The following is a 25,557-nucleotide window of genomic DNA, read 5'->3' as shown; positions in this document are numbered from 1 at the left end:
ATGTATCTTTGTACCTTCGTACCTTGCCCCGACTCGTCGTGATCGCCAGCCATTTTTACAGTGCGGTATAGGTACCTCCGTACCTCCGCTGTCACCTCAGCTTCACGACATGGGCTGAGATAAAGGCGCTGCGTTTGGAGACATGGGTATGGACATGTATGGACAGACAGATATGTCTTATATAGACGTCCATCGCCCCCATCCCGAACCTCCTCTACGACTGCATTACCAGCCATGGCGAGCACCGCACCCGACGCCGACATCAAGGATATGGCCTCTCTCGACGCCAAGCAGCCCATCCACGATGGCAGCTCCAAGGCCGAGGAAGGGGATCTTGATGTGGACCAGTTGCACATCGATCCCGCCAAAGAGGTCAAACTCCTCGCGAAGCTGGATCTCGCTTTCACTCCAGTCATCATGCTGGTGTACCTATCGTGTTTCTTGGATAGATCGAACATCGTATGTTGCGATATTCTATTCTCTTTTGCCTTTGACAAATGTTCTGACGCATTGCAGGGCAACGTGAAAACGGCGGGCATGCCGACTGATATCCATGCGTCGGCGGAGCAGTTCAGCGCGGCGGTGTCCATTTTCTACGCGACCTACGTCGCCTTCGAGATACCTTGGTCTGTCCTGCTCAAGAAGCTAACTCCCAGGTATCTGCTCACTGCTCTCTGCATTGTGTGGAGCCTTGTCACCATTTTCTCTGGCTTCATCTCCAATGTGGGGGGCCTATACGCAACCCGACTCATTCTGGGCGCATGCGAAGGGGGCTTGTTCCCCTGCTTAAATCTCTACTTGACCATGGTGTACCGGAGAGAGGAGCAGGCGAAGCGTGTCTCCTATCTTTTCGTCTGCACAGCGATCTCTGGGGCCTTTGGAGGTCTACTTGCTTATGGCATTCTGCATATGGATGGGATCTCGGGAATGGCTGGCTGGCGGTGAGTCTACCTCTTGCTCTCAATTGCTGTCCACGTTGCTGAATTTTGGAAAGATGGCTTTACATCATTGAGGGTCTTTTCTCGGTCGTAGTCGCTGCCGCCGTGTTTTTTGGTCTTCCGAATGACCCATCAAACGCCTACTTCCTGAATGCGGAAGAGAAGGAGTTGATGAGAATCCGCGCTGTCCAGCGGCAGGCCTACATGGGAAGTGAAGAATTTGACTGGGCAGAAGTGAAGATTGCCTTCAGAGATCCCAAGGTGTACCTCAGGTATGTTAACCGCCACCTATTACAATAAGAAGTCCCCTTTCTATTCTTCTTTTAACCAACCGCTAACAAAATGGCCAGTGGTTGTATTCAATTTTGCCAAGACATACTTCTTTACGGCTTCAGCACCTTTCTGCCTTCGATTATCCAGGGAATGGGTTACAACACTTTGCAGTCGCAATATTTTACCATTCCGGTCTATGTGGCTGGTGGACTTTCCTTCCTGGCCTTTGCTTTCATCTCCGACAGGCTAACAATTCGAGCCCCTTTCGTCCTCTTCGCCAACATGTTCGGTATTGTGGGTTACATCCTACTTCTTACGAAGACCTCCGATGGGGTCAAGTTCTTCGCCACCTTCCTCTGCGCAATCGCTGTTTACAATGGTCCCGGCCTGAACCTGACCTGGTTGAACGTAAACGTTGCCCCTCATTACCGCCGAGCGACGGCTATTGGCTTGCAGCAGACTATCGGAAATACCGCCGGTATTGTTGCTGGACAAATATATAGGTAAGTGCGAGTAGCAAGTGGGCCGGTTCAATTCCATACTGATCTTAGTCTCTAGGAACGTGCCATATCGCCTTGGAAACGGCTTCTCACTGGGTGCTCTGTGTGTCTCGCAGGCGTTGATTGCTAGCAAATATCTCTACATCCGCCACTGCAACAAAACGAAGGAAAGGATTGTAAATGGAGAAATCCCAGATACCAGAAAGATCAAGACAGGCGACCGGGCCTTGGATTTTGTGTACCATTTGTAAGATCGTGAGGTCAATCTGGTAGTTTTGACGGGCTGTTTTCGGCGTACACTAGCTGGTATTTGGTTAAAACCAATCTCGGGCTTTTCTGGCTCTACGTCAATAAATAGGTGGACTTATTATACGGGAACAATATTTTTTGCCCTGCACTAGGAGGCTAGGAGCCTTTTCTACTGATTGGTCTAAACCTAGAGCCTCTGCTTGATTGAGATTTTGATTCTATGTGCCCTTGGCTAAACTTGGGGCGCACTGGGGTACTCTCTGCATATGAATAAGACCCCGGGTGCTAAGGTCATGTAGACAGTCCTGCATCTGGGTTCACTAGGAGCTCGACATGACCAAACCAGCTCCAAATAATCTTCCAATGGTGATTTAACAATGCTAATAGACAGTTGCAATTTAGGGTTAGGCATATAACCCAAGGATTCCAGGATTGAGCTGATATACACATCTCGAAAGTATGTAAGTCTTGAAAGAATTCAGTTCGGATTCTTCTCCTCTAAAACCTCCCATTCCCTAACATCCACGACGATCATATGGCCTGGTGCATGGCCCAAGACGACACCTGGTAACTTCGCCTTCATGACTGCCTCCTGCGGCGTGACTCCGCACCCCCAAAAGACAGGCACCATGTCTTTGTCCTCCTCGGACAGATGCTTCCCCTCCAGCGTCAAAGGCGCATCTCCCCACTCCGGTACATGTATATCTTCAATCCCCAACTCCTTCACAGCCTCCCAGCCCCATGCAATCGGCTCGCCATGCGTAGCCACATATGGCCTCGTCACATCACGCACCGTTTCGACTTCGCTCCTCTTATACATCCTCATCGAGACGACATAGGTGGCGCCGGTGAAGATGCCAGCCGGACATAACGGCAACCTCGTCCTATACATCGGCACATTCCGGCCCATCACCGCATGCCGCGGAGGCAGACCTGCTGCCGTGAGGGCGTTTTCAAAAGAGTACGAGCAGCCGATGAGGAACGCGACATGGTCCTCGCTCCACTCTTCGACGATATCTGCACATTGGAACTTCTTCAGCTCGCCATCCTCATAAACCATGTATCGCGGCGCATCGCGGCGGATGTCGATGCCTGCGGCGATGCGTGAATCCTCAATACCCGGAAGCCAGGACTTCAGCTCATCAAAGCAGCCGACGCGGGCTGATTCGGCGAGGAGAGGACAGGGCACGGGATTCCGGAGGCAGAGGAGTCGGAAGTCGCTGGCAAAGCGGGAGGGGAGCACAATGAGATTGGCTTGGAGGAAGGTGTTGGCGATGCCCGACGTCGACGTCGTGTAGGTGTTGTTGCGGGCGGCGATGCGGGCTTCAGCGCCTGTGGCCGGGAGATTTATGATGGGAACCATCTGGGATGATGTTGGGAGAGGGCATCGTGACGGCTGGTGCAGGACCGCTCCCATAAAACCCGGCGTGGTATCAAGGGCTTTCAACGGTCAACAGTAGTGGGGGAAGATGCTGGTGCTGTGCAGTACTGTACATGTACAGTAATAAGAAATAAGATTATCCGCATCTTATCTTATCGTTGATCGGGGGACGTTCCCGACTCGGCTGCGGTAGCGGATTCGGAGACGACCACCGATCCCCGATCAACACCTACAATGTCTGTCTCCGTCGTTGCAGACTGAAACTTTTGCAGCGTTGCGGGGCATCGGCTTAGGGCTTCTTCTTGAGCACACAATGGAAGCCATAAAGATGTTTAACCGGCCTGTCCCCGCAAGGGACACGCCCGTTCAAGCGCGACGGCGAAGCAGCAGCACGCATCAAGATGGCAATCGAACCTCTGAACATCCGAATAGCGATTGATCGTGGAGGAACCTTCACCGATGTGCATGGTAAGCCGTCCATTCTTCCTCCTTTGCCTCGACCGAAGACCGTGTGTGGCTTAAGCAAGATTCAGCATCGATACCAGGCCGGGAGGACATTGTCATCAAACTGCTTTCAGTTGATCCGGCGAACTATAGCGATGCCCCGACAGAAGGCATTCGCCGAATCCTCGAGATCGCGACTGGCGAGTCCCATCCTCGCGGTCAATTGCTGGATCTCTTCCACATCGAAGCCATCCGTATGGGAACCACAGTCGCCACGAATGCACTGCTCGAGAGGAAAGGCGCTCGGTCCGCGCTCCTGATCACCAAAGGCTTCAAAGATCTACTGGCAATCGGCAACCAGTCTCGCCCGAAGATCTTTGATCTCACCGTCGCAAAGCCCGAAGTCTTGTACGAGAGAGTCGTAGAGGTCGACGAGCGCGTCACCCTCGAGGAGTACGCGGAAGATCCGAACCCACAGCCTCTAGAGGTGTGTCCAAACGCCCAAGACCTTGTCAGGGGTGTGACAGGCGAATATGTTCGGATATTGAAGAGACCAGATATGGACGCGGTACATCAATCCCTCAGAGAGCTCTGGGACCAAGGGTATCGCTCCATCTCTATAGTCCTACTCCATTCCTACACGTTTCCCGAACACGAGAACCTCATTGGTAATACGGCCGTGAGCATGGGATTCTCAGTTGCTCTCTCATCTTCACTCCAGCCGATGATCAGAGCGGTGCCACGAGGCATGTCGGCCACGGCTGATGCGTACCTAACACCGGTCATAAAGCAGTACATCAGCTCTATCTCCAACAGCTTTAAGGGCGGGCTCGGTTCTCAGAGGACCCGGGTGGAGTTCATGATGTCTGATGGCGGCCTTGCCGACTTCAGGCGGTTTAGCGGGCTGAAAGCAATCTTGTCTGGTCCAGCAGGCGGCGTAGTTGGTTATGCACAGACTTCCTGGGACGAGGAGGAGCGTGTCCCCATAATTGGTTTTGATATGGGTAAGGTCCATCCTTCTTTTGCTTGGCTTGAAACCCAATTAGCGAAGGAATATGTGGAAATCTAACTGTTACTAGGTGGGACCAGCACTGACGTCTCAAGATATTGTGGTGTCTATGAGCACGTCTTCGAAACAACGACTGCCGGTGTGTCAATTCAGACGCCCCAATTGGATATAAATACTGTCGCTGCCGGAGGAGGATCTATGCTCTTCTGGAGAAACGGCTTGTTTGCTGTGGGTCCTGATTCAGCTTCTGCGCATCCAGGGCCAGCATGCTACAGGAAGGGGGGACCCCTTACCGTCACGGATGCCAATCTATTTCTGGGCCGCCTGTTGCCTCAGTACTTTCCACACATATTTGGCGCAAACGAAGATCAACCACTGGATAGTGATATAGCCGCCGAAAAGTTCTCTGAATTGACCGCTCAAATCAACAAGGAGCAACTTGATAGGGGCGGCAGCCAGTACACCCCCGAGGAAGTCGCTCTCGGCTTTCTAAAGGTTGCCGATGAGAGTATGGCCAGACCTGTCCGCCAGCTCACTGAGGCTCGGGGCCATGACACATCGGCCCATCATCTGGCATGTTTTGGAGGAGCCGGAGGACAGCATGCATGCTCTGTAGCCGACGTGTTGGGGATTTCCCGAGTCATCATTCACAAATATTCATCAATATTATCAGCGTACGGCATGGCTTTAGCTGACGTAGTTCACGAAGTCCAAAGGCCTGCGGCTCTCACTTTCTCATCTTCAACCCAGGATGAGGTGCGTCACAAGTTGGAGGAACTGGTGGCTGACTCAACAGAAGAGCTCATGAAGCAAGGCTTTAAGCCTCAGCAAATTCACCACGAGCTCTATCTCAACATGCGCTATGTCGGTTCAGATACTGCACTTATGATTCTTAAGACAGGGGACGACTGGGATTTCAAGCCTGAATTCGAAATCAGACACAAACGGGAATTCGGTTTCCTCTTCGAAGATAAGCCTATTCTTGTGGATGATATTCGCGTGCGGGCAATTGGTTCCACTCTGTTTAACAGAGAGAAGAGCCCTCATCTGCAGATGAAGCAGGCAAACTTGGTGGATGCTGAGATCACTGAGAATACGACCTCTGTCTACTTTGGTAACGGATTTGGTCGTCTAAGGACGCCAATGTATCATCTGGATGAACTGACCTCCGGTTCTCGAGTTCACGGCCCCGCAATGATAATCGACAAAACACAAACTATCGTTTTGGTTCCAGATGCGATAGCTTACATCCTGGAGACTTGCGTGGTTATTGATTTGCCAAAGAAAACTAATAATACAACTCAATCCACTACGACTTCAAGCAGCACAGTGGATCCAATTCAATTATCTATATTTGGACATCGCTTCATGAGCATTGCTGAGCAAATGGGCCTGGCATTACAGAAGACAAGCGTATCAACCAACATCAAAGAGCGACTGGATTTCTCTTGCGCGATCTTCAGTCCTGATGGAGGGCTCGTCGCAAATGCGCCGCATGTGCCTGTACACCTGGGCTCGATGCAGTTCGCCGTCCGGTATCAACACAAGCGATGGGCGGGCCGCCTGCAGGACGGCGATGTCCTTGTCTCGAATCACCCAATGTGCGGTGGGACGCATTTGCCTGATATAACTGTGATCACACCTGTGTTTGATGGAGATGCGATTGTCTTCTATGTCGCTTCTCGAGGGCACCATTCTGACATTGGTGGACTTCTCCCTGGTTCAATGCCGCCTACATCCACCGAGTTATGGCAGGAAGGTGCAGCTATCGAAGCTGAGAAGATTGTCAGTGGCGGCATATTCAATGAAGAGAGGATGACCCAATTACTTTTGCGGGATCCTGCGCAGTACGATGCGTGTTCCGGCACTCGACGATTACAAGACAACCTTTCGGATCTCAAAGCCCAGATCGCTGCCAACGTCAAGGGAATTTCTCTGATTAAGGCCTTGATTGAGGAGTATGGCCTTTCATCCGTACACAAATACATGTATGCGATCCAAAGCACCGCCGAGGTCGCAGTCCGCGAGCTTCTCAAAGCCACGTACGCTAAACTCGGAGGCACCCTCACAGCAATCGACTACATGGACGACGGCACTCCCATCTCTCTGAAGGTCTCCATCGACGGCGCCAATGGCACGGCCATCTTCGACTTCACCGGCACAGGCCCCGAAGTCTATGGAAACACCAACGCACCAGTTGCCATAACCCACTCTGCCATTATCTATTGCCTCCGCTCCCTTCTCTCCACTGACATCCCTCTTAACCAAGGTTGCCTCAACCCCATCACTATCCACATTCCTCCCAACTCTCTTCTTTCTCCCTCTCCGGGTGCGGCCGTCGTTGGCGGTAATGTCCTAACCTCCCAGCGCATAACGGACGTCGTGCTCCTAGCCTTTCGAGCTGCTGCCGCCTCCCAAGGTTGCACCAACAACCTCACATTCGGCACCGGCGGGCGTGACCCAGTCACAGGCCAACACGTCCAGGGTTTTGGCTACTATGAGACCATTGCCGGCGGCGCCGGTGCGGGGCCTACTTGGATTGGCCAGAGCGGTGTCCACACGCACATGACCAACACGCGCATTACGGACCCAGAAGTCTTCGAGAAGAGGTACCCATGTATCCTCCGTCGCTTTGCACTGCGGCCTGGATCTGGAGGGTTGGGCCTTCATCCGGGTGGCGATGGTGTTGTCCGAGATATCGAGTTTCGCATGCCGGTACAATGCTCGATTCTCTCGGAGAGGAGGAGCAGGCGTCCATATGGTCTGGAGGGTGGTGGGGAGGGCGAGGCGGGCTTGAACTTGGTGGTCAAAAAGGATGAAGCGACAGGCCGGGAGCAGACAGTGAATTTAGGGGCGAAGAATACGATCAAGCTGAGGAGTGGAGATAGGGTTGTGATCTGTACGCCTGGTGGTGGTGGATGGGGTAAGAAGGAGGACAAAAGGAACGGAGATGATGGGTTGAGTAATGCACTGGCAAAGGGAGGACTGAATGGATTTGTGGCAAAGGGTTCGGTGGGCGCATGGCAGGCTATCCAGGAGTCAAATTAATTTATATAAAAAGCAGTCGCATAGTTTAAGTAGTTGGTCAGTGCTGTAGCGAAATGCTACTGCAGTAGATACCTTGCACAACTCTCCCAGTGAACATTTGATTTAGCCAAGTGAAAATAAATACTCGTATACCGTACCAGTGGTAGGCAATGAGCCTGGAACGTCGAGATTCAACAACCATTTTCCGCTTTCTAATAACTCTAGATTTTAGTACAAAATGGTTTGTTAAGCCCTCTCCCCCCCTCCCCCCACTTTCTTTTTTTCTCTTTCTTTCTTCTAATGTTCATGACTACCTACCTGCCACCGTTGTGAACTACTACCTCAAGCTATTTCCTATCCCCCTGCCGTCGGAAACTCCTTTTACACCCCGCAGCAAAAACCGAAGCTATTCAGGGTTAATGTCTCTCGAGTTCCTCTTAATGATCAATGCCATTCTACTAGATAGCTCGCGAAGAAAGTCTGTGGCAAGAAGTATTAGATCAACCTATCTAACAGCAAAATATACCACAATCGTTTCATTTGGTGAAGTCCATCTTGCTCAAAGCTTCTGCTTGAATCTCCCAGATCGGCCGCCCTAGTTTGACATATTCATTGCCGAATTGATCAAGTACACTCTTTACATGACCACTACCAGCTACTACACCCTCGTCTGCTTCGCAATTGGCACCAAAAGTTGCTCTCTGCCAGGCGATTTTCCACTTCTCGACTGATACCCGAGCCACATCGGAATCTGGTTGTACATTTTTTGCAATAAGGTAGGAGGAGGATCTTATTGCATGTTTTTTCTTAGGCTTAAAAGCCTGTATGGAGGAGAAGCGGCTAAAATTGTATAGAAGCTCCAACGTGTGCCACGCTTCAATCTTATGTAACAGCATGATGAGCGTCCCACCCCTTCGGATGCGTTGTAGTGCGAGGATCAAGTGTGAAACTGTGAGACGGAGCGGTTCCTTGTTCTCGCGATACCCAAGTCTCTGATGCTGCCGAAGAACCCGACCATCGCAAAAGACTAGATCGAACGTGGGTCTAATATAGGGCCTTTCATGTATAAAGCTGGCATACTCCGGATGTGTTCTCGGAGGATTCTCTGTGCCAAATTCCTTGACCAACATTGTGACATCAAGGAGTATAACGCTGGATTGGGAAGACTCAAACAGTATCTCATGACCTCCTTGCGCAGGTGGTAGAGTAATCCCGAAAGCTGTTGCTCCCGGATTGTACTTCAAAGCACTCGCTGTATAACCTCGCGGGGCCATGCACAAATCCAAGATCTTGACACCCTCTTCAGGAGTTTGACGAAGTGCACCTGTACTGCGTTGCAACTCATCCCCAATCTGTTGCATCATCGTGTAAAATCTCGAAGCACCGTTACGATCCGCAGTATCTGCTCTGCTCCGTTGCTTCTGGAAGTAAGCATCGCCCGCAGGATTAGCCCATCCCTGCTCCCTTCAGTCAGTCTGATCAAATCCTGGGGAATTCACGCCAAAAACTACTTTCTCTCTTAATCCTGTCAGTCTTGCAAAAACTGGCTCGGTCTGTAACAGGAAGCGTTGGACTAATTGGTCGGGATTTGAGAGTATTTTAGAAGTCTCGTCTTTGCTTTCGCCGGTACTAGGCTCCGTGATAGTGTCAAACATGGTTACGAGCCGGAATTGGTCTCAGGTTTGTGGTTATGTAACTATAACTTGGTGTGCTGCGGCGACCATGCCAGCAATTGTAATTAACTAATGAGCGTACATGTGAACATACTTATAACTGTCACTATGCGTTGATTTCTCAATGTCAGTTGTTAGTCGCCTACACAAAGTAATGTGATTGGACGTCAAGATAAGGAAGGGTCTTGACTCTTGACGTGGCAATTATCGACACGCTTGCCATATTGTGCTACCTGTTGCTGATAATCCTATAAAACCCCTGGATGGCAAACACCAGACTGAATTGGACACCCCGCAGAATACCCACCAATTGCAAAATCTCAGGGTCAATATATCCATCTACCATCCAGGTATGACTGCATGACCTGGGCCTGGATGGACGCGAGAGCCACTTTGAGGAGGGAGGGTAAAATAAGAACAATATGCTTGGCCGTGGGAGGAAGGGAAGAGGCTGTTTAATTTGAAGCTAAGAACAGAAGGATACGGGGCAGATTGATTGCTACCTGGTGTAGTTCTCGTTAAGCTCTAGAATTATTGTCGAACTGCAACACGTCTTCTATTCTACGATACCGACATATATTTCATTAGTGATATACAACGAAAATATTACTTTGACGCAGTATAATACAATTATACAAGATGGTTTATGGTCTCTCTATTGCTTTTAGTAACTTAGTAAGATAGACAGACCAATACTACCGGCTCGATATACGAAGAGGATAGAAAAGTGTGATGTGTGATTTAGGGTATCAAAATCATTCAAAGTCACGCGGCATGGCTTTTTAGTCCAATAGCTGCAGCAGCAAATATAATTGGTCCAACGGTAGTGTCGTTTGATTTAAGATAGGGAAGTTCTCTTTAACTATCAGATATCTATTCTTCAGAATGATAAAAAGAATCGACTCCAAAGTCTCCGCCAGAAGTCTAAACCATAAATCTACACGGTCTTCGTGTCAACACCAACATCCATCTTCTCTGGGGTAGTGCTTTCCTTTATCTCAATTCCATCTACCGCGTCCACGTTCCCTGTCTCCCCCAAAATATGGATGGGAACGACGACATTCTCCTCCTGGAAGTACTTGGTCTCCTCAACGACGAAGAACGCCATATACATATATATGCAAATACCTGCTAGATAAAATGCAAAAATGATGCCAGCTTCCTTGATGTACGGAATCTTCAAACTATCAAGTCCAAATAAAACCGATTCGCCAGCAGCCAAGCAAGCACGAAACCCTCCAGTGTAATGACTGCTTTTGATGGGATCATTTGTCAGAGTACCAAGAAAGTACATTACGACATACTGCCACAGCGTCGAGGCAATCCAGTTGATCATGAACAGAACGAAAATTGCAGCAAATCCATCGTCCGTCCAGTCCATAGGCGTGGGAGGAGAATGTCGATCGTAATTGCGGACTCGGACCATCTCCCATATCCAAGCAGCAGTGAGAGGAATTGAGACATATGCGAGGCCCAGTTTGGCACGAGTTCGGCGTTTATACCCGTTGTGGTCGAAGATCTTTTGGAGGATGATGGAGAAAGGGATTTGGAGGACGACGGACATGAAAGATAGGAGGCAGCGGGTTCTGAGATTGTTGTGGAAGGCGTTAACGGATCCGAGGTAGACCAGATATGCTTCTGCTGGTAGGAAACAGGGGATCATAATGAGGAGCCGTTTGTCGCATAGGTCCATGAGGTTTGACTTTAGTTCAACCAACAGACCTCGGTATTTGACAGCAGCTACTCCTGAGCCGTCATCACGTTTGATCTTGTTTGGCGGAAGGATGAAGAGTGCAGCAATTGCAGTTAGACCCATAATGACAATAAAGGCAATGTAAACGGCGTTTGGCACACCTCCACTGCTGTCATTATTTCTGCTGATGAGCAGCGGGATGATGCCGCCGATCATCTCGCCGCCGGCTAATAGACCGAATCCGGTGGTGACATATAGGCCCTTTTCCTTCTCCTCAGGGTAGGAAAGCATGATATAGCCATTTGTTACAAAGACCAGGCCGGCCGATATACCGATACAGACTGCTGAAAAATATGGGAAGGCAGCTTTGCCAGTCTCGCTGAGATACCAAAGACCACCGACATAGATGATGTATCCACCAACACCCAACTGCACATAAATCAGATCTGAAGCTAGATAGAAATGGAGGAACCTTACACATGCAGTAATTCCGGGGCCAATTGTGTGCAATACCACTGATCCTAGTGCTGAAGAAAGCACCCAGATAGAGTTTAAACATGCATTTAGACGGGTCGAAACCTGAGCAGAGTTTGGCTGACCCCCACCAGCTCTTCAAAACATGAGTGTCGTTTTGTTAAAAAAGGTATATAGGATGGTTTCTTACCCTAGTAAGTTGAGAGCAACATAGATTCCGGCGGTGAAAGCGGTGGTGAGGCCGGATATAAAGTTCTGCCAGAAGGGGCTGCGGTAGCGGAACTGGGGCACGGTATCTACAAACTTCCCCATTTTAATCTTTTAAATCCGTTGGCGATTGTGAATATCAAATATCCAATGAAGGATGTGCAAGTGGTAAAAGACTGAGGAGGTCATCGACTTCTTGAGCGCACTCCTTAGAGAGGATTGGACTTCCACCAAAAGATATGAATGAAATTTGCCATGGGGACAAAGCTTGTCTACCAACTTAAGTAGATGCAGCTGTCTTATCGAGATGTTATAGCTATATCACGTCGATATCACGTCGGCGGTTTGACTGATAAGAAGTTGACGTCCGTGAGCCTAAAGTGGGATGAGGCTGCAGAAACGGATCTCCGCTTCCTTCATTATCGCGGGGAGCTTCCAAAATAAAGAACATAAAGAATTATTGTCTTGTCCTGAACAAAAAATAATAGAGAACAATAGATGGAATGAGTAAAATTAGGAAAATGCTATGAACGGATGCATCTGCGCAGCTGTGCTACATAGCCTATTGTGATAGCATAAGAAGGCGCTCTTCTGTAACCTGCGGTCAAAGGCCGAGTTGCAATATCAAATGTCAAGCCACTGTAGCCTTGTTTCAATAGCAACGCCTTATTCTTATCTCATCGCGACGTTGGTCTAGAGCACGAGATGGGAAAGCTACTCTGAAGTGGGGAGCCGATGGATCCTACAGGAGCAAGCAAAGCTCTGGATAATCAGCGGCCAAGTTTCTCACTGATTTGATATTCAAAGACGGTAGAGCGGACCTGAGCGCGATTGAAGTCTTGGCTGCTTCCGCGCGATTCGTCGCCGCATGATTGTAATTTGTAGTTCTGATAAGGATGATTGATCGCCTAGATTCGAAGTAGCTCGGCAAACTCTAGGTAGCGATTAGATGGCGGAGGCGGGATCTTGATACTCTCTTGTAACCACCTCTAGGTTCCTCGGTGTTCTTCGGGGGCTACAATTGCAGAGAAATGATGGGAATTTGCAAACCATTAATCCTCAAAGCCCATTCTTTGCCAAAATGAGACCTATTCAAACGGAGCCCCGAAAGCTACCACTATTATTACCCTGAACAATGGGCAAGCATTCGATATCGGATCCAACACAGTAAATAAGCTTGACTCGCTCCCACTAGTGGCTTATACAGTAACATATTTGAGGAGCCCAAGGCAGTAATGGAACAAGTTCGAGCAGCAGCGCGCGAAATAGGGTTTCTCTATGTGGCTGAACAGTCTAGAACGGAGCTGGGCGTTCAAGAGCGCCCAGCATCGATCCAAAGTTCACAAGTAACACATTTAAACAAGACAGCAGAGTTCTTTAAGCAATCCATGGAAAATAACATGGAAGCCTTTACTGGATTAATTCCGAATAAGTATGTGGGCTGTCATTCACTAGAGCACTACTCAAGGGCTTCGCAAAAGGAGAAAGGCGAAGCCAGTTGTGGCATCAAAACAAAAACGGATTAGATTGACGAAGAGAATATCTCTGCGTAGACAAGGCCTACGACGCAGAATTTGACCTAGAAACCCTAGATATGAAAGGACTATCTATCAACATCTAATAGCAAATTACTATAGTGTTTTCAAAAACCACGCTAAAGGGCCACTTACCCGATACGCTTGTACCTTATCCGAAGGTTTAAGTACCGGTTACCGGTTAGTGCCCGGCTACCCGGCTACCCGGCTACCCCGCAGCCGATCTCCACCACAAACTAGGCGGAGCTTGTAATACGGAATAGAATGCCATACCGACAAGGCCCGTAGTAGGCCATAGAGCTAGAAAAAAAAATGGTTCATGAATGTCTCTACTATGTTCACTCCAGGACGGCAGGTTTCAATATCATGGTCTGTTCCTTGCTGGCCACTTGGGTATCTACGGTGTTTATCGTGGGCCTGGCAACATCGCACCAGCGTTGCAGTCGGGAGCTCAATCCCCTCTCGCCAACCCATTGTAAGTGCACCTTCTCCTAACTTACTCTATAGAGCATGACCTGGAAACAGCTGACATGTATGTTGATACCCAAAAGATTAAGGTAATCAAAGATAGTTATTCTCAACAAGTTCTATTCTAGTTTCTATGTCAGTGTATGCACGAAGTTTAACTAGCAAAGTTACCAATACAACTCCATCGGGAATTGGTCCAACGCCTCCAACCCTTTCCCACTCTCATGTCCCTCTGGCAATACTCGGACGATCCTTTCTGTTCTCAAGCCTCCCACTCCAGGAACGGTAATTGTTGCCTTCAACGTAAACACCATTCCCTCTCTTAACACTGTCTGGTTTCCGGGACCAATCCACGGCTGCTCCTCCTCTGGGTCCATCCCTGTTCCATGTCCCGTCCCATGTCCTCGAGCCTCGGAGCTGAATTCCTCATAGCCCGACTTGACAATACTTCGTTGAATGACAGCATTCAGCTCGGCACAAGTCATTCCTGCCTTTCCTTCCGCCAGCCCAGCTTCAACTGCTGTCGCAGCGGCCTTCACTATTGCGATCTTGTCTTTTGACGCGGGACCGTAAGTAAATCCACGCCCCCCATCTGCCACATATCCACGATATCTCGCCCCAATATCTGTCATGACCAGGTCACCAGGTTGCAAGACACGATCCGTTGGCCGAGCGAGGTTGAAGGCCGATCGGGGTCCTGCTTGGACCATGCTGTCGTAGGCGGTTCTCTCAGCTCCACCGGCGAGCATGGCTTGGTCGGCAATGAGTGCGAGTTCGCGCTCAGTGTGGGGTTTCCCATCAGCGAGAGTATCCCGTATCGCAGCCATCGCGGCGTCGGCCAGCAAGGAAGCCTTGCGAATAAGAGCAATTTCGCGCTCTGATTTCACGGCTTTGATTTCTGCCAGAACTGAAGTCTCGACAAGCTCAACGCTCCCCAGTGCAGCTCTCACTCTGTCTAGCAGATCGGCGGGTATGTATGCCGCACCCGCAAGGCCCAGCTTGCCACTGTTCCCGGCTGAGAAAGCCTGGAGATGGGAGGCGAGGTCCATCAAAGTATACACGGGGAACGTGCTTATAGTTTGGGCGTACAAGAGACATTGTTGGGAGACAAAGAGAGCAGGTGAGCCGGTCGAAGGGAGAAAGAAGAGGGAGTTGGCAATGTCGGAAACACCATCCAGAGGTCGAAAATGGGTAAAGTAGCAGATATTGGCGCCTCGCCAACAATCTCCGAAAGCAAGCAGGCCGCTCAGATTTGCCGGTTCGAGTGCGGCACGGACTCTTTCTATTCGTTCTTGGAACTCGGACGGCGGGATGTTTTCGGGCGAAAAGCCGTTCATCTTATCGTACTCTGAGAATTGGGAGTCCACATCTGTCGATATGCCCGCTCGTTTTGCGCCGTTCAAATGGATCCCGTTTGCGTGTGCTCCGTTTGTGGTTATGGTGGTAGCCATTGCCGATGCTCTTTGAAAGATCTCTATTGAAAACTGAGTTGAATAACACCGGGTAAAAGTCAAAAGGAAGGCAGTCGTGGGCGAACTTGTAATTTAAAGTCAGCTCAATGATAAAGAAAAGACGGCGACGATGCACAATATGACTGCAAAAGATATGCTTTTGCTAGAGCTCTAAGTTCAGATAAGAAAGTCAATGGAGGGGTTTTGACGGCTACCTTTTCCATATCTGATCCCCGCGCCGACAATTTCCTATTCCAGAACCCCGGACTTTTTTTCCCGCATTCACACCCCGCGTTGCAAATTGTAACCCCGCAATTCCCGCATTGTCCCCATCGAGACTCCTTCGGGATTAAAGCGGCCTCTGTCGTGCTTCATGATTGCAGTTATCCATGTCCTGCAGCCACAGCTACTGCCATGCCAGTCCGTCTGTCATTTTTCTCTTCTTCTGGTCAGCCCCGTGGACCAGTTTCTGGCACCTGACTCCATGTCTGGAACGATCGTTCCGTATTGACTGACACCTGAGCTGGATTTTTGTTGTCCAAGCACATGTGATTCAGTTGAACAATACCTATTTCCCATACCATGATGTCATCTTTCCACAGGGGCTATCGAATTCACGATGCTTTCTATTTTCACTATAGGCACAGAGGACTGAGTCTCCTATCATTTCTCCTATTTTGACTCTGATAAAATCAAAAGTCTTAAAAGATGTGGCTACATCTTGAGCTTCCATAGAGTCTTCATTTATGAACAATAATGAAGCAGCCTAACAGTCCCCAATTGACTGTGTTTATAGCGCTAGAAACTCCATTCCATTACTCCAATCCACATCCGCATCTGAGACTCGCTCCCCTGAGTCAAGTTATAGATGTATCTTCTATCATTACTCCCAAGCCCATTCTCCCATGAGGCCTTGAGTCAAAAACGACGTCGGCCATGCATTTTCAACCTCCGCTCTCCTCAATAACTGCAGAAGCATCTCCTGCTGTTCTCTATCTCTCTCAATAAACCAAGGCCCACAAGCAATGATAGCTACACAAGCTGTCAATCGGGCGGCAACCAGAGAGCTCGAGAAGGCAATGCCACATACTGCCTCCGCATTTTGTAAAACCTCCTCCGCAATGGCTCGTCTTTGGCGTTGATAACCGAGCCCAATCTTGGGAATGCTAGGGTTGTATACGGCGAGGAATAGCTTCGCAATGTAGTAATACTGCATACCAGTCACTATTCATTTATATCAGTCCTGCTACTTGATGGCGAAGAAGAGATCAAGCCCTACCGTGCCAGGGATGTCCCAAACGGATCTCTGGGAATAGCCTTCCACACTTCTCGTCCCGCGGATGGTAAAGAATCGGATCAAAGCTCTTCGGGCGACATAGATTCCATCTCTCCGTCTTCATTCTCGGTGCTTCCCAATTACTACCATTCTTGTCGCCAAAACAGAATGCTACAATTTCCGCTACTATCCAAATCATTCTGTTCGCCCAAGTGCAATCGCTTGTAGGCTCGAATCCTAAGTTGAATGAGAGGCGATCTTCCCAGCCCTTCAAATCAACCTTGAGTGGCCTTTGCGACAGTAGAGACATGTAGATATCCTGACGAACAAAGACCCAGAATGCAGCATGACCTAGACCTCCCCACGTGCCAAATTCCAGCTGGGCATTTGCAAAAACAGAAGTCCCAGTTAGGTGCGGTTCTGGTCCTCCTCCCATATTTGATTCTACTTTAATGTCAATTAGATCCCCTTCGTTTGTTTTGATAGCTCATTCCTACCATCGGTCTCTTCAAAGGCCCTCAAGATGACGGCAGCGGCAAAGAGGGTCTCGTCTGCAACAAGCTCCTTCTGATCGAGCATGGGAATCATGAGTCGAACACATTTTTGGTGATAGTAATCAGCGATTGCTGGGTCGTAGTCAGATGTTCTGCTGAGATGACGTGCAGAGAAGGCGAGGAGAGCGTTGAGGAGCACAGGGCAGCTCATTGCCCGTTCAGGAACGTCCACCCCAAAATGCCTCTGGATATCAGTGATATCAAGCTGCGGGATCGCAAGAAGGTCAGGTCAAGGCGAATATTAATGTGAGACTTACTCACCAGGGGTGCTAGATGTTCCATGTAGTGTTGAAATAGGAGCGCTTCGTGGGGAACTTTGAAGGGCAGCTGCATCCTCTCTCCATATAGCTTAAGCGGTACATTGCTGAGGATAGGATCAAAAGTATCGTTGGCTTGATCATCCGCTTGTAGAAGGTCTCTGATATGGATGGGCACAGTCTGTGGATTGGAATTTGAAGTTGAGATAGGTGAGGTAATGAAGGGAAGGTAGCTGGAATCTGAGTGTGAAGATTGAGGAGGAGTGAGGCTGAGTCTCACGTGTGAAGCGCCATTCTGAAAGTCTTGCGGGTCCTGACTGGCATTAGATGGATGGCGAAAATGAAGAAGGCCTTGTGCAGCAGTTGATGTAGGGGATGGGGTCTGTTCCGGTAGGGCACTGGATGTATTGCTGCCGTTAGTGTTGTCGTTCTGCATCTGAGGACGTCCATATTCGGCCATCATCTCTGATGTCTCGTTGATGAACGACACTAATGCTGTCAGTTACTGGATACATGGGACTACGGACAAGCATCGGAGAATTCAACGTACGTGTACCAGGTGTTTCGACCCATTGATGTTCCTTGGGAAACACATCGACATGTTCAGCGCTCCCTAGGGACTCCCCACTGACTTCAAGGGAGCCGGATCTCAGCTGAGCACGTGCAGCCACTCTTTGCCCACTTCGAAAAGTGACCAGATCATCGGGGACACATTCTCGAGAGGTCCGCCGGCATCTTCCACAGCGGGGCTTCTCTTCGTCGCACTTCAAATGACGTTGACGGCATGTCAAACTGATTGATGTGACAGTCAATATAAGATCAACATTATAGGTGCTATCCCGGGTGAACGGTGCATGCCCGACGAGCAGAAGAATAGCAGCGAAACCTGAGAACTTGCTTACCATCCTGTTCGGCCTCGTTTGGAGGGAGCTCGATGGACCGTGGATGCTCGCATTGCGGTTGCAGGTAGTGTAGGGAAGAGATCAGAAGGAAAAGAGGTGCAGCGAGTCGGTTTTCCATATTTGTTTTTCTCTCAGCGAGACGGTGGTCGAGGGAGTCGAGGACGTCGCCCGACATTTCCCTTCTAAGCGAGAACCGTGCGGGGTGCGGGGTGCGGGGTATTGGGGAGAGCTTTTATGCGCACACCCCCAGATGATATACGCACAGCTGGCGGCCAAGGGAATCACTCAGCCAGTACTTGGTTCCGTTGGTAATCCCTCCTACGATTAGAAGTCCTTCGTCCATTACCTAAGAGATTATTAACTGATTTAAAGTTAAATTGTGGGGGAGATACCGAGGGTTCTATTTTGGGGTACTACAGGGAGATAGGGCTCACCTATCACCAAAATGGGTGCGGATGGATCACCACCACGGCAGGTCAATCATGGAGTGGAGAAAGTCGTACTTTTCCTGAGTCAAGTCGTTATATCTGCCGGGAAGAGGAATATCTAACCGCGGTCCCTGATCTATTCGAGCCTAGTCCATATCCTGTGCTCCATGTGACTCGAGAATCAAGGTGCTTCAGCTCCAGGGTGATCAGCCAGATGGCGGAAAAGCCCCGGATTGCAGGAAAGCCACAAATATGACGAAGTCTGTAAAACTCGGACTAACTTTTGCTTCCATTCAGCTGTGCAATGGCTACTAATCCACTTTCTTATAGAAATATGAGGATCGTACATCAGAGGCAATTTGGACAAATATCCCGTAAGATGACTTAGATGAGTAGTGACTGAATTAGAAGATCCGGCTCTCAATCTCAATTATCCACCCAAAGCAGCAACATGTCCCGCCCGCTCCCTGGAGATTTTTAACTTGAATTAACTAAGCTGTCTTCCCTTCGACGTGCTCAAAAGAATCCGCCTTCTCGCTTCCCGAGCTGGGCGAAGACACGGTTATCTCGCCCGGAAGGTGGGTATTCCTCTCGATATCTTTGCGTCGATCAGCAAGAAGACCATTCTTGCCAATGACCCCACCAGTAATTCCTCCTCCCTCGAATATGTGGTCAATATCTTCGAGACGCATGTTGGCGGTTTCTGGGAAGAAGAGGTAGGTGACGGGAACAATTATGGCAATGTTGAGAACCGCAAATACGATGTAACTATGTAGGTGAGCTTTTTAGCAGCAGAATATGTAGAATTGAGGAAAACTCACGTTTTATACCCGATATTTGCGACGGCAATTGGCGTAATTTGCACGACCATGAACTCCGTAATCCAAGCACCGATAGAGGCGATGGCAGCACCTCTTGCTCGTAGACGTAAGGTCGTGATCTCAGCCGGGTAAATAAAAGGAACCTAGGTGTGCGTCAGTAAGTGTGATGCCATGTATTGCAATATAATGCTCACCGTAAGCCAGCCCCAGGCATAGAATGTGTTATACAGGAAGATCATTACAACCGCTACCCATCCAGCCCCTCGGCTGCCATCATGGACAGTAATAGCCAGAACGGCCATGGTTATAATCTCACCAGCACTGGATAAAAATAGTAAGGTTCGCCGATTGAATTTATCTGTCAGCCAGATTTGAACAAGTGATGCCAAGTAGTATTCGGTGGTAATTATGCCGCTCATTAGTAGGGACATGTGTCTGGACAAGCCTGCCGATGACTCCAAGACAGTGGGGAGATAGTAAGTGATGACACAGATCCTTGGTGGGTGTCAGCAAAACAGACGCGAATGAGGGGCAATAACTTACCCTCCAAGTTGTTGGAAAGAATCCACGCAGAAGCAAAGAATCATTCGTCTGAAATTCTGTAATTTCCCCCCCGCAAAGAGTTCCCTCGGATGGAATGGTCCACCAGCATGTTCTAATTCGATCGCGTCGTTGATCTCCTTTGCCAGCTCCAAAACCCGGGGATCATCAACAGAAACATCTTTACCAATCAGACGAGCAATCACGTTGTTTGCTTCCTCGTGTCTACCCTTCTCGTGTAGCCATCGAGGAGATTCAGGAAGAATGAGGATCAATGATATTAAAATCGCCATGAAAACCATCTGGAAGCCGACTGGGAAGCGCCACTGCGCCGGCCCAGAGACTTGAGCAAAGCCGTAATCCATCCTGGAAGATATTATTAACTCACAACTCTGGAATTGGTTTGCTTAACCTACCAGTATGCAATGAAAATCCCGAAAACGACAAGAGATGTGTCGATGGCGAGGAGCTTCCCACGATCTTTGGCAGTGCTGGTCTCCGCCTGCCACACCGGAATAGTGGAAGTATTTCCTCCGTTTCCCTATAGCTGTCAGTATTATTTTCTTTGGAAATCTTGAAGCGGAAACTCACAAATCCAGTAATTACCCTGGCAGCATACATCATTCCTCGATTGACAGAAGCTGTTTGTAAAATTGCGCCGATCAACATAACGATGCTAGATAAAAGGATGCTCTTCTTTCTGCCGAGCGCGTCACCAAAAAGAAAGATGACAATAGAACCTCCTACATTTCCCAATTGATAGACCGAGACAATCAGTCCTTGGGTAGTAGGATTGGGATGATTGAAGTCGGCCCCGAACTGATTGTTGGCTCCAATAAGTCCAGATAGGACTCCCTGGTCATACCCAAAGAGCATGAAGCCGACGGAGCAGGTGAGGGTGATGAGGCCGACCAACAACTTTCCTCTGAAGTCGAACATGGTGGTTGTTTGCAAGGCAGTGGGGCAGTTGAGAGATTGATTTGGATATTGTAAACAAGGAAAGATAAGGTGAAAATCTGGGGAAATGTATGGGGTAGATAAAGACTCAAAAAGCGATTCATTATTGAAGAGAAGGTCTGCAAGGTACGCCTCTTACTACGGACCCCTGGTGCCCGGTATCACAATCCTGGATTCGACCCTGCAGTGTGTTAGCCAGTCAGTCCCCATGAACCAGCGGTACTCACTGGAGAATACCCTGATAATCCATGTGTTATTGTAGTCATTCATGAGTAATTAGTAGCGGCGGGGGGTTATGTTGATAGAGGGCAATGCGTGACGCCCTTCTCCGTTGGGGGAGTCCGGGGAACAAGGAATCAAGAACTATTCTCGGTCCGCCTCCACAGACCCGGGATGGCGTCCCAATCAGGCAATTTTGGACGACTGTGAGAAAGACGGCAAGCCTCGACTATCAAACGGAATCTAGACGCTTTTTGAACATTCTTTTCTTTCCCCACTCTCCATATCGTCGCAAATGTGGCGCTGGTCAGACAGAATGATCCTTTGGGCCCACCCTTCTCCGATGACGAGAAATGCGGAGGGACGCGAGACAACTTCTGGCTTCCGGGTCACGGGAAAGGAAGTTCTCTCCACGCTTTACTTCTCGAGTTCTAACTCTGGTAATAATTGCGGGGGCTATAATGCAGGTCCCTAGAGATGTACATCCCCAAATTGTCGACCTCACTCACAATCTTCTTCATTTCACTTGCACATCGACCACCCAGATTGAAAATTGAACTGGCTTCTTGAATCACCGTGAGGATGGCTATCCTCTCGCCGCAGCATCCTCTTTTACACCTCCTTGAATCGCTGTCCCAAGCGCCGTATGAGTTTCGGATCAGAGACTGGATTGTCCTACTCTTCGCAGCTTCGGCCGCGGTCGCATACCTTGGGGATGGCATCATTTGGGGTAAATCAGATCCCAATGCCTATCTCATGTACACCTCTCCACAAGCTTCAAGTGATTTCAAGGTCAAGCCGAAGAAGACAAGGAACATTGTGCAGAAATTGGAAGAAACGGTACGAGCCTCCCTCTCAATCCCACTACATAATTTCTGAGAACCAATGCAGAATAACGACATTGTGATTTTCTGGGGTTCCCAGTCTGGAGTAACAGAGAGGTTTGCCGAGAGACTTTCTCGAGAATGGCACTCTCGCTTTGGGCTCAAGACACTGGTGGCCGAGATGGATGAATATGACCCTGAGCACCTCACAGCCTTGCCGAAGCATAAATTCGCCGTCTTCATGACCTCCACATATGGGGAAGGGGACCCACCAGATAATGTGGTCGACTTTTTGACTGGTCTCGAAAAGATGAAGAAGGATGATATCAAGTTGGACGGTCTACGCTACCTTGCGATGGGATTGGGTAACAAGAATTACAAGTACTACAATCAGACAATCAAGGTAGATTTTTGGAAATCACAATGCCTCTCCTCAGACTAACACAAGCCGCAGTCAATGGATGAAACGCTATCTGCCCTGGGTGCTTGCCGAATCGGTCCCGTTGGATTGGCAGATGAAAGTCAGGGAACAACAGAAGAGAGCTTTATGGATTGGAAAGAAGCCATCCTTGAAGACCTTGGAGCAGTTATCACCTTGACCGAACGCCCGATTACATATGAGCCGGCGATCGAAATCACGGAAGTCAACGTCGACAAGAAGGATATCTATCTCGGCGAACTGAATGATAAACAGCTCTATGGGGAAACTGGACGAGTCGCGTACAACGAAAAGAACCCTTACGCTGCACCCATTGCCGCGAGTAGGATTATTTCGTCAGTACCGAACCGCAACTGCGTTCATATGGAATTCAACCTCTCTGCTGTTCCTGCATTGCGTTATCAAACCGGCGACCATCTTGCTGTATGGCCTGTCAATCCAGAAAATGAGGTTGAACGCTTATTTCACATGCTTGGTCTGGACGAGGTTGAACGAACTAGACCAGTCAATATAGAATCCAAAGATACGGCCACTTCGAAGCTTAATCTGCCTTCCCCAACAACCAGAGAAGCACTCCTCAAGCACTATCTCGAGATCTGCGCCCTCGCCTCTAGGGACCTCCTGGTCATGCTCGCCCAGTATGCTCCTACACCATCTGCAAAAGAGAAGCTTCTCCGCTTTGGCCAGGACAAGGAGGCTTTCCGGATGGAGATTGCAGGACGCTACCTTTCTGTAGGCAAAGTTATGGAAATGGTTGAACCAGAGGCCAAATGGAAAAATGTGCCCTTCTCATTGTTAGTAGAAAGCTTCGGACGTCTCCAACCTCGCAGATACTCCATCTCCAGTTCTCCTCTTGTTCAGCCTCGACAGCCCACCATTACCATGATCGCGAACAATCGCCAAATCAAGTTACAGGAGGACGCCAAGGAGGAAACCACCCAATTCATGGGGCTGGCAAGTAACTTTCTCCTGGCGCACGATTGTGCCTACAATGCTGCAGAGAAGTCGTCGGGCAGTCAGCAGCTGGGTTCATTGGCAAGATACGATCTCAACGGCCCAAGGAATAAGCTCACCGGTGGAAAGATTTTCATTCACATCAAGCGCTCCACCTTTAAGCTGCCAACTAACCCACTGATCCCTATCGTCATGATCGGTGCTGGTACTGGAATTGCTCCATTCCGGGGTTTTGTTCAGGAGCGCGCCCGTCTCGCTGAGCTTGGCAAGCCAATTGGGAAGATGTTGCTGTTCTTCGGTTGCCGTTCTGAGGGGAGTGACTTTCTTTATCGGGAGGAGTGGGATCATTGGAAAAAGAAGCTGGGAGACAAGTTCGAACTGATAACAGCATTCTCTAGGGAGCCATCAAAGGCAAAGGTCTATGTACAACACAGAGTACGAGAGGAAGCAGAGAAGGTTGAACAACTTGTGGATGACCGCGCAGCGGTCTATATTTGCGGCGCGGCTGCGATGGCAAGGGAGGTAAGGCAAGGGTTGGTGGATGTCTTGGCTGAGAGGAAAGGAATGGACCCAGAAGAGGTGGATCTCAAGTTTATAACGAAGATGAAGAAGGCCGGCTTGTATCAAGAGGATGTTTGGGGTTAGGAAACATGAGTTACTTTAGCATGCTGGTTGTACTTTGATGACTGCGGAGACTTGGCTGAATGGAAAGTCAGGGAAGGAGCTCGGATCCTTAGCAAATTATATATATCATATTCCAGATACTTGCTGGCCAATGATAATCAAGAAATGGATCTATTTCGTTTCTATATTATCTATATAATGGGTCATTCTCGTTGAACTTATATAAAAGTAGCCCGAAACAGTCTCCTTTTACAACTTGCTTACTCTGCCCGCTCCCTCTTCATCAATAACAATCACTCCTTTTCCTCTGTACTGACCTTTGCTCAGCATATCGACTACCTTTGGGATTTCATGAATTCCATGGAATATATTCGACTGGACTTTGATATCGTGCTTTACGACAAGCTGGAGCATTTCCTCTGCTTCTTTCGGCGAGCAGATAAAAGAACCTCGCACCCGTATATCACGGAATATATATTCGCTGAACGGGATGGAAACCTCTGGGGGCTGGACATGATGCACGGTTAGAAACTAGATCACTTCTTGCCGCTCTTGATTGAACTCACCAAAGCAACTTGGATCACTGTGCCATGCATTCTGGTGATTGCACAAGCGGTGGACGCTGCTGACTTGGCGTCGCTCACGTTGATTGTGGCTGCAACACCTTTGCCGCCGGTGATTCGGAGAGCTTCTCGAGCTACCTCGTCCTTGCCCTTGCGCGCATCCAGGACAAAATCCGCACCAGCTTCCTTCGATAACTCAATGCCGTCGTCTCTCGCGTCGATACCTAAAACCTTCAATCCTTTTGCCTTTGCAAACTGGATCCCCAAGTGTCCTAATCCGCCTCCAGAACCAACAATGCCTATCCATTGTCCAGGATTCAGGTCAGCGAGCAGAACTCCCCGCCATACTGTTACCCCAGCACAGGCCAGGGGCGCAGCAGTGAGGAAGGACATCCCCTCCGGGATACGACATGCTTCTCTCGCATCTGTCACCAGATATTCCTGGAATGCTCCGTTTCTCTCTACGCTCATGGCACTCCCCTTATTTGGACAGTAATGGCGGTAGCTCTCCTCGCCATTACAGTTATCACAGTCTCCACAGCGCCCGTATGTCTGGCCGGCCATGATCCTATCACCGATTTGGAATTTCGTCACAGCGCTGCCCTTGGCAATGACAACTCCAGTTCCTTCATGTGAAGCGGTTACTGGAAGTTTGTTGTAGAGGTTACCCGAAAGATATTCGAGATCGGAATGGCATAACGAGGCAACGGCGACTTTCAGAAGAAGATCGTGGGGTCCGAGGTCTTGAGGTTTGGGAGTGGGAATACGTCGGATTTGATGAGGTTCATTGTACTTGACTATCTGGCATGCCAGCATAGTCTCGGGGATCCTATCTGCCATGGTGTAGGAATGTGTTGAAGAGCTGTTGGGAGATTCC

At 49.3% G+C, this 25,557-nt stretch overlaps 11 protein-coding genes across 11 annotated transcripts; 4 read left to right on the top strand and 7 right to left on the bottom strand.

Annotated features, from left to right (window-relative positions):
* Nucleotides 1-270: 270 nt before the first annotated feature.
* On the top strand, nucleotides 271-1,962 carry M430DRAFT_92543 (hypothetical protein; the record flags this gene model as incomplete). The annotated part of the gene is made up of 5 exons (XM_024869719.1): nucleotides 271-459; nucleotides 517-941; nucleotides 995-1,210; nucleotides 1,289-1,714; nucleotides 1,770-1,962. The coding sequence occupies 5 exons, from the start codon at nucleotides 271-273 to the stop codon at nucleotides 1,960-1,962; spliced, it is 1,449 nt and encodes a 482-aa protein (XP_024726000.1).
* A 476-nt stretch (nucleotides 1,963-2,438) lies between these two features.
* On the bottom strand, nucleotides 2,439-3,323 carry M430DRAFT_94501 (hypothetical protein; the record flags this gene model as incomplete). The annotated part of the gene is made up of 1 exon (XM_024869843.1): nucleotides 2,439-3,323. The coding sequence occupies one exon, from the start codon at nucleotides 3,321-3,323 to the stop codon at nucleotides 2,439-2,441; it is 885 nt and encodes a 294-aa protein (XP_024725999.1).
* A 281-nt stretch (nucleotides 3,324-3,604) lies between these two features.
* Nucleotides 3,605-7,842, top strand: M430DRAFT_132986 (hypothetical protein; the record flags this gene model as incomplete). The annotated part of the gene is made up of 3 exons (XM_024862278.1): nucleotides 3,605-3,809; nucleotides 3,875-4,789; nucleotides 4,865-7,842. The coding sequence occupies exons 1-3, from the start codon at nucleotides 3,743-3,745 to the stop codon at nucleotides 7,840-7,842; spliced, it is 3,960 nt and encodes a 1,319-aa protein (XP_024725998.1). The 5' UTR covers nucleotides 3,605-3,742.
* A 515-nt stretch (nucleotides 7,843-8,357) lies between these two features.
* M430DRAFT_93807 (hypothetical protein) lies at nucleotides 8,358-9,476 on the bottom strand (the record flags this gene model as incomplete). Its single annotated transcript, XM_024869788.1, has 2 exons — nucleotides 8,358-9,278; nucleotides 9,333-9,476. The coding sequence occupies 2 exons, from the start codon at nucleotides 9,474-9,476 to the stop codon at nucleotides 8,358-8,360; spliced, it is 1,065 nt and encodes a 354-aa protein (XP_024725997.1).
* A 929-nt stretch (nucleotides 9,477-10,405) lies between these two features.
* Nucleotides 10,406-12,027, bottom strand: M430DRAFT_114236 (hypothetical protein). The gene is made up of 3 exons (XM_024861548.1): nucleotides 11,852-12,027; nucleotides 11,665-11,797; nucleotides 10,406-11,616 (listed from the first exon to the last, which is right to left on the bottom strand). The coding sequence occupies exons 1-3, from the start codon at nucleotides 11,971-11,973 to the stop codon at nucleotides 10,432-10,434; spliced, it is 1,440 nt and encodes a 479-aa protein (XP_024725996.1). The 5' UTR covers nucleotides 11,974-12,027; the 3' UTR covers nucleotides 10,406-10,431.
* Nucleotides 12,028-13,103: 1,076 nt separating this feature from the next.
* On the top strand, nucleotides 13,104-13,917 carry M430DRAFT_24799 (hypothetical protein; the record flags this gene model as incomplete). The annotated part of the gene is made up of 4 exons (XM_024865136.1): nucleotides 13,104-13,300; nucleotides 13,529-13,583; nucleotides 13,751-13,878; nucleotides 13,911-13,917. The coding sequence occupies 4 exons, from the start codon at nucleotides 13,104-13,106 to the stop codon at nucleotides 13,915-13,917; spliced, it is 387 nt and encodes a 128-aa protein (XP_024725995.1).
* A 121-nt stretch (nucleotides 13,918-14,038) lies between these two features.
* Nucleotides 14,039-15,322, bottom strand: M430DRAFT_24798 (hypothetical protein; the record flags this gene model as incomplete). The annotated part of the gene is made up of 1 exon (XM_024865135.1): nucleotides 14,039-15,322. One exon carries the CDS (start codon nucleotides 15,320-15,322, stop codon nucleotides 14,039-14,041), a length of 1,284 nt encoding a protein of 427 aa, XP_024725994.1.
* A 664-nt stretch (nucleotides 15,323-15,986) lies between these two features.
* Nucleotides 15,987-18,422, bottom strand: M430DRAFT_132978 (hypothetical protein). The gene is made up of 6 exons (XM_024862277.1): nucleotides 18,312-18,422; nucleotides 17,960-18,201; nucleotides 17,414-17,898; nucleotides 17,096-17,357; nucleotides 16,602-17,042; nucleotides 15,987-16,546 (listed from the first exon to the last, which is right to left on the bottom strand). The coding sequence occupies exons 1-6, from the start codon at nucleotides 18,362-18,364 to the stop codon at nucleotides 16,206-16,208; spliced, it is 1,824 nt and encodes a 607-aa protein (XP_024725993.1). The 5' UTR covers nucleotides 18,365-18,422; the 3' UTR covers nucleotides 15,987-16,205.
* An 808-nt stretch (nucleotides 18,423-19,230) lies between these two features.
* M430DRAFT_93899 (hypothetical protein) lies at nucleotides 19,231-21,039 on the bottom strand (the record flags this gene model as incomplete). Its single annotated transcript, XM_024869795.1, has 6 exons — nucleotides 19,231-19,507; nucleotides 19,561-19,703; nucleotides 19,755-20,055; nucleotides 20,104-20,466; nucleotides 20,517-20,641; nucleotides 20,692-21,039. 6 exons carry the CDS (start codon nucleotides 21,037-21,039, stop codon nucleotides 19,231-19,233), a joined length of 1,557 nt encoding a protein of 518 aa, XP_024725992.1.
* An 851-nt stretch (nucleotides 21,040-21,890) lies between these two features.
* On the top strand, nucleotides 21,891-24,266 carry M430DRAFT_114226 (hypothetical protein). The gene is made up of 3 exons (XM_024861547.1): nucleotides 21,891-22,116; nucleotides 22,168-22,503; nucleotides 22,555-24,266. Exons 1-3 carry the CDS (start codon nucleotides 22,033-22,035, stop codon nucleotides 24,136-24,138), a joined length of 2,004 nt encoding a protein of 667 aa, XP_024725991.1. The 5' UTR covers nucleotides 21,891-22,032; the 3' UTR covers nucleotides 24,139-24,266.
* A 100-nt stretch (nucleotides 24,267-24,366) lies between these two features.
* M430DRAFT_92266 (hypothetical protein) lies at nucleotides 24,367-25,496 on the bottom strand (the record flags this gene model as incomplete). Its single annotated transcript, XM_024869702.1, has 2 exons — nucleotides 24,367-24,624; nucleotides 24,684-25,496. The coding sequence occupies 2 exons, from the start codon at nucleotides 25,494-25,496 to the stop codon at nucleotides 24,367-24,369; spliced, it is 1,071 nt and encodes a 356-aa protein (XP_024725990.1).
* Nucleotides 25,497-25,557: the final 61 nt, after the last annotated feature.

Source organism: Amorphotheca resinae (genome assembly GCF_003019875.1).
Source record: "Amorphotheca resinae ATCC 22711 unplaced genomic scaffold M430scaffold_1, whole genome shotgun sequence".
NCBI classification, from domain to species: domain Eukaryota; kingdom Fungi; phylum Ascomycota; class Leotiomycetes; order Helotiales; family Amorphothecaceae; genus Amorphotheca; species Amorphotheca resinae.
The sequence above is the reverse complement of the archived record's forward strand: the minus strand, read 5'-3'. Positions and strand labels throughout refer to the sequence as shown.

Coding starts and splice junctions, on each gene's coding strand:
- M430DRAFT_114236 (XM_024861548.1), bottom strand. CDS start 11,973: ATGGGGAAGTTTGTAGATACCGTGCCCCAGTTCCGCTACCGCAGCCCC. Junction 11,798..11,851: donor GTTGCTCTCAACTTACTAGG/GTAAGAAACCAT, acceptor CATGTTTTGAAG/AGCTGGTGGGGGTCAGCCAA. Junction 11,617..11,664: donor GCCCCGGAATTACTGCATGT/GTAAGGTTCCTC, acceptor ATTTATGTGCAG/TTGGGTGTTGGTGGATACAT.
- M430DRAFT_114226 (XM_024861547.1), top strand. CDS start 22,033: ATGTACACCTCTCCACAAGCTTCAAGTGATTTCAAGGTCAAGCCGAAG. Junction 22,117..22,167: donor TGCAGAAATTGGAAGAAACG/GTACGAGCCTCC, acceptor GAACCAATGCAG/AATAACGACATTGTGATTTT. Junction 22,504..22,554: donor ACTACAATCAGACAATCAAG/GTAGATTTTTGG, acceptor CACAAGCCGCAG/TCAATGGATGAAACGCTATC.
- M430DRAFT_132978 (XM_024862277.1), bottom strand. CDS start 18,364: ATGCGAGCATCCACGGTCCATCGAGCTCCCTCCAAACGAGGCCGAACA. Junction 18,202..18,311: donor AAACGAGGCCGAACAGGATG/GTAAGCAAGTTC, acceptor CACATCAATCAG/TTTGACATGCCGTCAACGTC. Junction 17,358..17,413: donor TGGAACATCTAGCACCCCTG/GTGAGTAAGTCT, acceptor GCGATCCCGCAG/CTTGATATCACTGATATCCA.